Source organism: Etheostoma spectabile, chromosome 21, assembly GCF_008692095.1.
Source record: "Etheostoma spectabile isolate EspeVRDwgs_2016 chromosome 21, UIUC_Espe_1.0, whole genome shotgun sequence".
NCBI lineage: Eukaryota > Metazoa > Chordata > Actinopteri > Perciformes > Percidae > Etheostoma > Etheostoma spectabile.
In genome coordinates, this window is record NC_045753.1 from 12,037,908 (window position 1) to 12,051,238 (window position 13,331).

At 39.9% G+C, this 13,331-nt stretch overlaps 1 protein-coding gene and 1 long non-coding RNA gene across 46 annotated transcripts in view; one reads left to right on the plus strand and one right to left on the minus strand.

Annotated features, from left to right (window-relative positions):
- Nucleotides 1-771, plus strand: part of LOC116670977 (uncharacterized) — a 27,648-nt gene extending 26,877 nt beyond the window's left edge. Inside the window, exon 3 of the long non-coding RNA XR_004327164.1 lies at nucleotides 535-771. This is a non-coding gene — a long non-coding RNA (uncharacterized LOC116670977). The remainder of the gene's footprint in view (nucleotides 1-534) is intronic.
- LOC116670945 (ankyrin-3) overlaps nucleotides 1-13,331 on the minus strand; it is a 152,702-nt gene that overhangs the window by 63,838 nt on the left and 75,533 nt on the right. For 38 of the 45 annotated variants that reach the window (XM_032501675.1, XM_032501672.1, XM_032501676.1 and 35 more), the window contains exons 6-12: nucleotides 12,698-12,883; nucleotides 11,080-11,103; nucleotides 8,018-8,116; nucleotides 6,786-6,884; nucleotides 5,158-5,256; nucleotides 4,505-4,702; nucleotides 1,788-1,886 (exon numbers count right to left, since the gene is read on the minus strand). In XM_032501675.1, the coding sequence (XP_032357566.1) occupies nucleotides 1,788-1,886; nucleotides 4,505-4,702; nucleotides 5,158-5,256; nucleotides 6,786-6,884; nucleotides 8,018-8,116; nucleotides 11,080-11,103; nucleotides 12,698-12,883 (804 nt within the window). The remainder of the gene's footprint in view (nucleotides 1-1,787; nucleotides 1,887-4,504; nucleotides 4,703-5,157; nucleotides 5,257-6,785; nucleotides 6,885-8,017; nucleotides 8,117-11,079; nucleotides 11,104-12,697; nucleotides 12,884-13,331) is intronic. The other 7 variants (XM_032501702.1, XM_032501698.1, XM_032501697.1 and 4 more) reach the window with 2 other exon arrangements.

Here is a 13,331-nt window from a genome sequence, read left to right on the forward strand (position 1 = left end):
AAAAAATGCAGATGGATTATTAGTAAAATGTACTCATTATGCAGAATGATCAGAGTTTTAAACACATATTCTTTGATTATTATTATAAACGCATGAACATTTACTGTTAATGCTGATGGATCTTATTTTAACTGTATATGATCATATTTTGTTTAGCGATACACAATATCAAGTTATTGAGTCCTAAAAGTATTCTTTTAGTTTGATTATTTCAACCAATCGACAGAAATCAACTTGTTACAAGAACTCTTCGATGGAAAAAGAGATCACCGCTCTAAATAAAAAATAAAAACTTGAAACCAGTTGACTCCTATTTAAAGAGGTTGAAGTCATATCACAAAAATGGCAGATACTTGCGGAGTTTAATTGAAAAAATAAGACTTTTAGGACTCAGTAAAAGACAAAACATGACTTCATAAGATGGAGCAGCGTGTGCAGTATATAAAAAGTGAACTAAAAAGTACAATGTTTCCCTCGGAGATGTTGGGGAGTTGAGGTTTTAGGAAGCAGAAAATTAAAATACACAAGTACAAGAAAGCACAATTCAGAAAATATCATAAGTTCAATATTGATTTTTAGGCTCAAGATTTGATTAAAAAATGATTCTCAATTAAAAAGAAACATTCACAGTATGTAAATGTAGCTACTGTTTCCCATGCGAGTATACACGGCATTACGAAGATAAATGAATAAATATGAATTGATTTTTGGAATTCTATGAATCCATTTTGAATTGGTAGAGCTTGAATGGATTCATGAATGTGATTTGATTTTGTTGAGCACCCCTATTGGTTACTTTCCACCAATGTGCGACAACTGTAACTTTGGTAAAAATGATATAACTCCAACGTTAAAACAGCCTGACACACACACACACACACACACACACACACACACACACACACACACAGTGTTACAAAAGTAACTAAATTACAATAGTGCATTCCTTTTTGCTGTAACGCAGTATTATTACACTCGTTACTTTTTTAGTAACACGAGTTACAACGCATGTTAACGCAACATTTAGTGGTGTGTTGTTTTTTTTAGAATTCACCAACACCGCGGAACATTCCTTCAAAGGAAAAAAAAGCCGGGGGTGTTATTTCCTGTTGCTGGACGCTACTAAATTACTGTTAAACAAATAAGGTTGTGTACCTTTTTCACATATCAGCTGTAAAGCAAGTACTGTAAATACTGTAAAAAGGGAGTTTTAATCCCACTATAATTGACCATTTCCTTTAGACTACCTTAGTTTTAAACTAAACAACATGAATGTCTTGTTCAAATGCTTTAAACAAACATTTTACAACAATGCTGTACTTCAACACAACTGTAAGGTAAATTTAACTGAGTATTTTAATTTTCTCCTACTTGCCTATTGTACATTGCACTTATCTATTTGTATAGCTTTAGTTACTTTGCATATTCATATTAACTATACAAAACTTTATGATTAATCTATGATGTATTCAAGTGGATCAAAATGAAACTTTATTGATCCGGTGGTGAAATTCAAAAGTCAAACTTAAAAGTAGTGTAACATTACAATTCAGAGACAGTAATAGTGTAATATGACTAATTACTTTCAAATGACAGTAACTCGCAATCTATAATGTATACATTTTGGAGGTAACTTGCCCCACACACACACACACACACACACCACACACACACACACACAACACACACACACCACACACACACACACACACACACACACACAAAACACACACACACACACACACACACACACACACACACACACACACACACACACACACACCTACCTCAGTGACTGCCTGTATCGACGCCCCGTGCTTCAGAAGCAGCTCCATCACCTTGACTCTGTTTTTCTTGCAGGCAATGTGCAGAGGAGTGAAACCATTCTAAAAAAAAACAACACAAAGAATGAACAGAAAAATATTGATAAAAATAGCCCCAAACTTTTGTGTGCGTTTCTCAGCAGGTCTTGCTGAGCGGGCGGAAGATAAGTCTGGAACACCGAATGGAAACTACAGCACAAAGCAGGACCTTCTTAGCTTTTTTTTCCCGTCTTTCTTTCACTTTTTCTCCTCATCCCTCTGCATGCAAAGCCGACAAGCATGTGGGGAAATAATTGACTCAACTCTTAAGCTGTAAAAAAAAAAAAAATAATAATAGATTCAAATAGACTGAAATAGATACTTTTCTTTACAACTCACTTTTCTCTTGCCAACACGTACTCTCCGCCCCCTCCCTCTCTCCCTCCCTCCCTCCCTCACTTGACTTTGAGGTTTCTGGCTCAATCCTATGACTTCATTTTCCCCTCCTTGTCCTTTTTTCATTCTCCTTCTCTCTGGCTATAAAGTCCCAGTGCTCTAACCACACCCTGACGTCTCCCCTTCCAGAACAGAGATGTCTTACACCAAGACAGTGCCCGTGGTTATAAAGTCTCTTTTAAGTCTCCTTGTCTGTTTCCTTCATTTATTTCCCTCACGTGTCTTTTCTTCATTAAAGCCCCTTGTTTCGCTCTTTTATTGTAAACAAACAAAAAGTAGGGAGGTGAGGAAGAAGGGAAAGAAAGGACGGAGAGAGGAAAGGAGAGACTTGAAAGGAAGGAAGACCTTTCTGGTTGGTTGGGAGATGAAATCATTGAGACACTTAAACGTTCCACTGCAGCTTCACTTCCAGTCTCTGAAGGAATTCATCTATTCTATACTTCAATTTCCCAGAAAACATCAGTACTTTTTCCTCCTTTTTCCAATGTGCATCTTGTTACGTAAATGTGCTGGTAGTTTCACGCAGCACTTTCTTACGAGGTTCTTACGACCCAGTAACATTTCCGTAACTCTTTAAACATGGCTCAAGTGTACCCATCCCTTACCCATCCCATTACTGTTAGTCTACAGAAGCACACAATAAACAGAGAGAAAATGCACTTCTTGTTCCGTCAAGCACGTAAGAGTGCTGTGATTCATGTGTTCTGTTATTTATGTTATATTTCTGTTTTGATTTTTTTGGGGCCATAGGCCGGAGTCAAACCCTTGGTCGCCGCGTCGTGGAGCAAACCCCCCACACGTGTGCGCCCACTCTACCAACCGAGCTAACCCGGCCACATATGCTTCACGTGTCATTCAATTATCATTTCTAATCCGAAACTAAGGTTTTCGAAGGTTAAAAGTACTTTGATACTTTTTCGATAGCACATAGTATGTATATACTGTATATATAAAAACATATATAATAACATACATATGTATGTATTATACATTAAATGGTATCAATAGCACCAAAGCTATACAAAAACACACATCTACAACCCGATTTTCAACCCAAGGTTGCTGAGATGAAACAACCGGGAAGAAGAAAATCAACCGGTCCTTGAACCCACCACGGGACGGGCAGCAGAGGAACAAAAATCCTCCAGTTGCGTGTGCACAGGGATTTTTTTTTCTTTTTGCTGTGGTATAGAAAGAGGGATTGAGTATTGCTTCTTATGCATTGTATTGTAGTTAAAAATTCTGGTATTAAGACACCCTCATGAGAAAGAAATGAACCACACACTGGGAATTAATCTCTTTTCATGCCAGGCTATTTTTTTTTAACCTCACAGTCTCATTTTCCTAAAACCTTCTGCGTCTCTCGATCCGATCAATTCATAGATTGATTTTAAACCCTCAATTTCTCCCTGCTTATGCCTTCCTCCCATTCTGTTCCAAACTTCATAAGAAATGATTGATGAGTCTAGGCATGGGCCTGGTATCAGATTCTGACAGTATGAAAGCCTTCAGCAAAAACATCCAGCTTCACAATATTGCAGTTTTACAATTATAGCTTTAAAATGTATTATTTGGAAATGTCTGGGTAAAAAACATTTCTTTTCTTCCATTGAACACAATGTATGGTATTTTAAACAGATTTCTAAACTGAACTTTCTGTCCTTGACAACTCATAAAAAACAGCTCCTAACACAGGAATGGAACAATGGAAGATTGAAGAGGTTTTTAAACCGTGGCCGTTCTTTTTACCCTTGTGTTGTCTTCCCCTTGACCACACAACTTTTAGTTTTTCTGGGTCAAAATTTAAAACTTTTTTTCCAACATTTTGGTCACTTGTCCTAACGGTTTTGTCATTTTTTTCTGTGCTTTTTTTGACGTTTTTGTTGCTTTTTCCCAACTTATTGTTCCGTTTTTTTGTCAATTTTCATTGATCTACACAATTTTTTTCCCAAATTCTATAAAATTGAAAAACATCCAAATTCAATAAAAATGGTGAACTCACGTGTTTTACTTGGGAAAAGCGTTGTATGGAACCATCCGTTGTTTATTTTTCGAGAAGTTGGTTGAAAGAAACACAAATTTCTGTTGTAGAAACTTTGAAAATGGGTCAAATCTGACCCGTGGACAACAGGAGGGTAAAACCGCGGTGTACCTTTAAACCGGTTACCGGTCCATGCCTAGATGACTCTACTGTATTTCTGCAGCTACAGAGGAACAAGCGTCTCCCCTGCTCCTCCGTCCCTCACCAGTGCCTTGGCGTTGGGGTTGGCCTTCTTGTCCACGATGACCTTTGCCACCTTGTAGTGGCCGCAGTGGGCGGCCACGTGCAGCGCCGTCAGGTAGTCGTTGGTCACGTCGTCCACGGGCACCTCGTGGTGCAGCAGCAGCTGGACGCAGTTGAGGTGGTCGCCCTGCGTCGCCATGTGGAGCGGAGACAATCCGTTCTGGAGGGAACAGGGTCACAAGTCAACACTAAATGTGTCTGAATGTTCTCAGGAGTCCTTTTCACTGTGTGAGAGTGTTTGTAACAGCAGATAAGACAAATGGAAACAGAGATGCGTTTCATACAGTTCAGCAGTGATGGATTGTAACTAAGTACACTTACTCAAGTACTGTACTTAAGTATAAATGTCAAGGTACTTGCGTCTTTTCTTTTCATGCCACTTTCTGCTTCTACTCCACTACATTTCAGAAACAAATATTGTACTTTTTACTCCACTAGATTCATCTCTTTTACTTAAGTTAACAATGCAGGACTTACTTCTACTTCTACTAATTTTACAGTGTGGTAATATTACTTTTAATAAAGTAAACTATCAGAGTTAAGAAAAAGAAGGTGAGTAAGAAACAAGAGGGAGAGAATAAAAAATAAAGAGACACACCCAGGTTGGAGGTGTACCTTTGTCTTTGAGAGTATCGGCGCTCCTCTGTCCAGCAGCATCTCCACCACCTGCTCATGACCACTCCTGGCTCCGCAGTGCAGAGGAGTCAGACCGTCCTGGGAACACAAAGAGTGACCAACAGGGTCCTTAAGCAACGCAACGAAGCCTTCACTGCAAGGGTTAATGCACTGCAAGTGACCCTTTGCTTCTACGTCTAGAGGTTGAGAAAATCCCTAAACTGAAGAAAAATGGTGGACGGGCGTCTGGGTAGAACACCTGGTAGAGTGGACGCCCATATGCAGAGGCTCAGTCCTCAACGCAGCAGTTCAGGGTTTGAGTTTGACCTGCGGCCATTTGCTGCATGTCTTCCCCCTTTGCTGTCTCTAGCTGTCTTGTGTAGCAAAGGCTAAATTTGAAACAGGTCTCAAACTAAGTTCATTTTCTCCTGATGTGTCCGTCTGAAAAATGCCATTTTAGTGTCAGAATGTTCTCTAGATATACGACTTGTGAAAAATGTGTCCAATATTTACTTTGTTGACTATGGGCCAAAGAATCCCTCATAATCTGTGTTCACATTCACTTCTCCCGTTGAAATCAATACACTCAGGACCTGCCACTTGTCTTCTAAAGAAGCGTGGATGTGGCCGAGCCCATGGGACACAGCTACAGGAAACTATTCTGAGTTGGAGCGTCTCGGAAATGGTCAGTGGGTCGGTGATGACCTTCTTTCTCTTTCCTTGAGGAAATCTCTTATCTCAGAGGTTGTGACTCTGGAAAAACTTGGACACAACATCAAGAAAATGACTCATATTTTTCTGCAAGTGGGAGAGGCTGACGGAACTTTTTGGAGGGGACTATAATCTGGACTGGAATAGAGAGATAATATGATTAACTGGAACTAATGTAAAATAACTACACCATGACTGTGGGCTAGTGGGGGGGCAGTAGCTCAGTCTGTAGGGAATAGGGTTGGGAACCTGAGAGTTGCCAGTTCAAGTCCCTATATGGACCAAAGTATGGGGGACTGGTCACTGGAGAGGGGCCAGTTCATCTCCTGGGCAGTGCCAAGGTGCTCTTGAGCAAGGTACAAACCCCCAACTTCTCAGGGTGACTGTCCATTGACAGCTGCAGCCCCCTCACATCTCTCCATGTGCATAAAAAAGTACTTAGCATGTGTGTAATGTGTACAAATATGTGTATGTCTTTTGTAATTACAAAAGCAACACAATAAACATTGTAATTTCCCTTGCGAGATTAGAAAAGCATAAACTATTATTAATTTTTTATATCATTTAATATTATTATTACTGTGCAACTTAAGTGCCCTATTTTGTCTTGCTAATAATGTCATATTTATCTTTGCTGTATGGGCCAGCCCTGTACCACTACTGTTTGTTTTTGGTTGGTTATGTATTGTTTGCACATTTGTCCAAAAAATAAAAAAGACACGTGTTGAGCAGGCTTGGAGGGTAAAACACAACACTATCAAGCTGCATTATGAGAAGACAATACTAGAGAGTATTCTTTACTCTATGTGGCTTTTGCGAACCTCTAACTTCATGTAAGTGCAGCGCTAAATGGAAACAAAACCACCTTCAAATATTAACATCAGTTAATATGTAGATTTTTTTTCATGGATGGTCACCTTGGTCCGTGCGTCTATCTTGGACCCTCTCTCCAGCAGCAGTCGCACCATGTTGCCATTCCCACGTTTGGATGCTACGTGCAGCGGTGTTATGTCATTCTGGGGAGAAAGAAAAGCATCATTTCCTCATTCAGCCGCAAAAAAAAAGAAGTGTATCACCCAGTTTTAGTTGTTAGTTATTTTAAGAAGAAAAAGGAAAATTACACAACAGGAAGACCAAACATCCTAACTCTGCTCACATGTTGTTAAGTAACTATTAAACTAACTATGTAATGAAAATGTATGACATTGTGCATTTACACTACAAACGAAGCTGTCAAACACATTTCAGACAGCCTGTCCATGCCTGCAGCATTTGAATACATCTCACTTGAAATCTGCTTAGTGTACTAGAGAAAAGGGGCTTTATTTGACCGTGTAGGAGGAAAATGGATAAATATCCCCCTCTAGGGGGAATATGTAACTATTCCAGCAGCTGCAGAGTGTTGTGGTTCAATCATTGTCTTGATTTCTTGGTCTTTCCTTTGTGTCTTTCTATAAAAGGAGGAGGAGGAGGTTTTAATAGGACACTATGGGCTGTGAGAGAATTATCTGTGTAACTACAGACTTCTATGTGTTTGTGTCTTTGCCAGTATGTTTTCATATGATGTCAACAAATACATTATTTGCAGTAAATGTTAAAGGATATGACTGGTTGTTATTCTAGTTATTCTGGTTGAGTATTACTACCTACTTCAATTAGATGCTAAAATGTTTACACTTGCAGGACTTGTATGTATAACACTATGGTATTGCTACAACATCTGAGTACTTCTTCCACCGCTGATTATTTGAGACACACCCAGTCTTCAACTGCCATAAACTCAGCATCCAATCCTGCAGTCGCCAGGATCATATAGCACACAGACAACATGCATATGTTTCCTCCAGAGTGACAAGCACAGCTGTAGGATTACGTGTATCAGTGTTAGTGTGTCTTACACACACACACACACACACACACACACACACACACACACACACACACACACACACACACACACACACACAAAAACAGTCCTGCTTTCTCATATGAGAGTGTTGGAGTGAGTGTCTGCAGCAGCAGACACTTCAAAAGGTTTGGGAATGTATGTGTGAGTGAGTGTGTGTGTGTGTGTGTGTGTGTGTATATGTGTCCGTGTGTGTGTGTCCGTGTGTGTGTGTGTGTGTGTAGGGGGGGAGGAAGAACCCACCCTCGCCTTGAAGTCCACAGCTGCCCCTCTGTTAAGCAGGAGCGTTGCTACGTTGATATTGCCGTAGTGAGCCGCAATATGGAGGGGAGTGAAACCGCTCTGGGAGGGACGAGAGACAGAAAGAGAAACCAAATCAATTAAAAAAGAGCAAGCAAAACAGCTCTTTAAATGAGCCACCAGCAAAGCATTAGGTTTGGCCATAAGCAGGCTAACGGAGCAGACGAGGACTGAGCAGAAGTCAAACATGCTTTTGAGTGCCGGACTTTCAAAAAATATTTCCTGTGTTATAGTGACAGTGACATTCTTCAGGTCTGGAGTGAAAAAAATCATGAATATAAGCAAACATAAGCAGATTAACTTCCTGTCAAATGAAAATCATGCAACGGTTATTATTAATTAGAACATCCACAATCCACAACAAAGAACATTTCAATTCCCCCCCAAAAAAATCTACTCTTCTGTACTTTCATCTAACAGGAAATACAAAAGCCAGACGTGCAGGTGAGCATGCATCCGCGTTAGTTGAAGGCAATCTTACATTCTAAAGGTCCAGTGTGTAACGTGTTTAGTTCATCATCAAAACTGGTGCTGCCTGTTCACAAACTTGTCCGTTTTCATGAATATTTACCACCATCATCAATTTGAAGTACTACCATCAGCTTGGAATTTTAAATTTTCCATTTGCATGAACTGGGGTAGACGCTCCACATTCATGCGCCGTTAGCCAGTACGGGACATACAGGACATACTGCTCCGCCTTTACCGTTTTCACAGTCACATGATAAATTCACAGGTACTGCTAATCTGCTCATGGGTATCGTAGCTTCCCGGCCGTGGCAAGTTTGAAGAAGGAAACATAGAGGACCACATGTACCTTCAACAAGTCTTCTTCTTAGCCCAGAAATAGAAAAAGGATATTGAAAAGAGCAAAAGACCGGCTTTTAAAGCATGAAGGCTACCGTAGCTCGCTGTGGTGCGAGAGAGTTGATTACGACATATGATCTCAACGCTAGATGGGAGGAATTCCTACACATTAGACGTTTAAAGAAAACCAGTAACCTGTAACCTTTAGGTAACTTTAAGACATTGAAGTAACCAGGTTGGATTAATGTATAGCGCTCAAATTCAGTCTTCTGAAAAAGTATTTATCTGAAATATTTATATATATATTATTCAGATAATCGTAGAAAGTTCTGTCTTGATTTATTTAAAGTGGTTTAATTTCTTTTTCTTTTTCACTTTTCCAAAGCAACAAACAGGAAAGGTCAACATGCTATTGATCATGTAATCGAGGAGCTGTTCTATTTAAAGCTGATTTAACTGGTTTCTGGGCACATTTACAGTAATTAGCATTAGCTCAAAGGACAGTCAGGACAATGTCAGGCTAATGTTAAAAAATACAATTAAATGAAATCTATTGGCATGCTAAAGCTTAACTAAATCCATTATTGTCACTTTAGCCTGCCCAGTGTTTCCTCACATGCAGCAATATAGTTAATTCAGACATTTACAGCATTATACAATCTCTCAAGCAGCGTGAGGAACAAAATCTCCACAAAAGCCAGTTGATAGATGTCACAAAGATTATTGTAACAGGAGGATTAAGGCACAGGAAGTTGCTACTGTGGATGGAAAAAGGGAAGTCATGGGGGAAAAGGATAACAACCTGTACAAGTAGTTTTTGACAATAGCTATTAATTCAACTGCCAAAGACATTTACTGAACTATTTACAGTAAATGTGGACAAAAAACATGCAGGCCGAGGGTTAAATGATCTGGCACTCAGGATCAACACACGCCAGTCATCAGCCAAACCACATTACATACAGATAATTACTTTTTTGAGCATTAAAAATTCATTATGACAAAATGTTAGATATTGAACTTCTCCCCTATTCTTTTGAATTTTGACATTATTGCAGAGATGGACACCACTCTAACGTCAATGTAATGTGCAATGGATATAAAGCTAAACCCAGAAGCTGGTTAGCTTAGCTTAAGCATAACGTCAAATGACAGGAAGTAGCAGTTAAAGAGCAGTTACAGTTGATTTTTTTCACAGATCAAGCCAACGAGATATAACGGATGTTAATCAGTGAGCTATTGCAGCACCGTGGTCACTCCTGCCTTTTTCATGTGACAAACACGTTGACAAGAAATGGTTTCTGATTCAATGCTTCAATCGATTTGAACGCAAATGAGGCTTCTTCTTGTTTTGCTTCAGCAGCTTTCCACTGGATAAGACTATATATACGGTAAAGTCAGCAAGAACTACGCCTTTATTTAGACAAGGTTTTAGTATTTTGCTGTTTCCACAGCACTAATCTATGGTGAGTCATTCTTCTTTTGCCATTTTCATTCACCTATTATATATAATATATAATATACAGCCTGTTAACTTTTACATTTTTCTTAATTGAGGTTATGGCTACCGTGAATGCACATACCGTGACATTTTCATATTAAAAGAATTCCAGTTGTCCCGTTTGAAGGCTTTTAAAGTGAAAACATCTACGAGAAGTTTAATTGTCGGCACCTCAATATTGGAAAAGTGGAAAAACGGCAATTGATATGGATGAAACAAGTATTTTTGTTTAAAAAATAGAAACCAGAACATCGAGTATAACATGACAAGTGCCGAGTATAACATGACTCTGCTGTTGTTCTGATGGAATTCGGATGTATATTATGCTAAAAAAACTACCATGCGAGAGCCATTGTAGTTGTTCCAGATAATTTCATCCCAAATAAAATGTTTTTTAAAAGCTCTAGGTACACATAAGGTAACAGTTAGTAAGACAGTAAGTCTACTGTTATTTATTTATTCATTTTAATTTCTGCCCTAAAGCAGCAAGCCACTGGATGCACGCAAAGCAACGACGAAATGCAATGCAGGTTAAACAACAGCAGGCACACAGGTGAGACGCTGTCAGCAGCAAAAGCATTCATGCCAGCATTTAGCATTCATGCTAGCAGACAGAAGGCTTTGGCTTTCCAATGGTGACCATGATGTACAATGACAGGAGAGGAAGGAGAGAAGAAGAAGAGAAGAGAAGATGTACCTCTGTTGTTCTATTCACCATCATCTAGAAGGGAGACGGGGGAAAGCCGTGGGGTAACAAAAAGGAACCAATAGAAGGGGGAGGAGGAGGAGGAGGAGGAGGAGGAGGAGAGAATGGGGCGGTTAGGGCACCACAACAACTACAACACCAACACCACGGTTGCACCAAGCTGTAGGATGGATAAATGAGAACATGGCCGGAGATTATGAAGACTAAACGGTAACCAAACAGATAACTGGATGATGGACTGAGACTCTAACCTTGTCGTCTGTTATTGTTTCTACACTGAGACGGACTACTGTGATGGTAACTATACTGGCTGCATTCTTGTTTTTGACTAACAAAGACGACACTGTCCTTTTTCCTAAGTGGCACTTACATTGTGAAAAAAATTTCAGGATTTAAATGCTTTCTTAATTGGAAAAAGAAAGAAAAAAGTCACTGTGGGAGCCAGTTAGTGCCCTTGGTATAAACAGGAACCAATCTTTGGTTCCTCGGGTGCAACCCGGAAGCACATACAGTGTTTGACCACACGCACATGCACACCACAACACTACACATATAGATACTTTATTGTTATTATTTATTATACTGAGGGAAATTTTAGGTCTACATGCATACTGAAATACAGACAAGCAGTGATTTGTTTGGAAACCCAACTAAACTCTCAAGGAAATAAATGGAACCTAAGGTTTTAACTGCAAATATACTTTTACTAATCAAACAGGTAAAAAGTGCATCAACTTCTCTACCCGTGGAACAGCCCCTCAGGCGCTTAAAGCTTGGACGTAGCCTCTACATTTAAAGTCCAATACGTTATGTGAGTCTGGGTTGCACCCGAGGAACCAAAGATTGGTTCCTATTCATACCAAGGGCACTAATTGGCTCTTAAAATTACCATAAAGTTCACCATCAATATAAATTAAAATAACCTAATGTCTAGCCCTATGATACCATGACTTATGAAAGCGTCTTTACTATTTTTCCTTTCACTAAACTGGTGTCTTCGAAAGTTAGCAATGTGCTACATGTGTAATTATTTTATTTTTTATGGATTTTTTAAATAGACAATGGCGTGGGTTCAGTTTTAGAAGAAGTGCATCTTCACTACAGTGACAATACACCGCGGTCAAGTCGGACAGTTTGCAGTAGCCTTGAACAGGAAGTCCCAGAAACACTCACATCCTCTAAGGTGCAATTCCTTTTTATTATGGCAGAGTAGCTGTGAAAATGCTCTACATGCAATCTGTTGCTGATGTTAATAAACAACAGACTGTAGATGATCCGTAATCTGAGCGGATTTAGTCTCTCTGACTTCCAAACGTCCCAATCAGCCACACAACATGTGTTCTGTACAGATTAAACCTTTAAATCAGACAAATAGCATTTAAATTCCCTCAGATTAAAAAACAATAAAATCGTTTATATAAAATGTCATCGTGTTGAAACAATTCTGAACCAAGTCAACAGTTAGATCAGCTGAGAGCCAGGCATTTCCCAGCATGCCCTGGGTCCGCCTGGGTCTTCCTATCTTAAACAAAAATAACTAAAATCCCTTCCTCTCCCACAGCAGGTCATGATGGGAATTGTAGTCCAGCCTATTGTGCAGGGAGCGTACCTTGGACTCCACGTCAGCGTTGTGGTCGTTCTGGAGGAGGAGCGCGGCGGCCTTTGTGTCGTCTTTCCGCGCGGCGATGTGCAGCGCAGGCAGGCGGACCTTCCCCTTGGTGTCGTTTTCCAGCAGGAGGGAAACCACCTGGTCGTGGCCCTGCTGCAACGCCACCGCCAGGGGGGTGAAACCATCCTGCGAACCAACCAAAAACATGGCCAAATGAATACTCCATGTTCTGGCATTAGCAGAATATAGCTTAGCTTATGTGGCGGTACTGCTGCCTGCTTCTGCGTGCCAACAGCCATCTACTGTAGGTAATACACCGACTATGGATAATATGTCAATACTCTCATGCATTACTTTATCTTCCGCATTTTTCAACTTGTGTTTTTTTGTCACCTCAAAGAGTGGCAGGGATTGCAGAAATGCATTACTCTGCAAAGGATTTCCCATACAGCTCCTGCTGGGGTTGACACAACAGTCTCTGTCTGCTCGCAGCTGATGTGGCCAGTCTGTCTTTAGCAGTGTAACTAAGAAAAATAATGTAATTAATAAAGTTCTGACTGTCTATAATTTAGGCTTCTCCAAACTGGGAGCTACCAAATGCCTATCTATCTATCTATCTATCTATCTATCTATC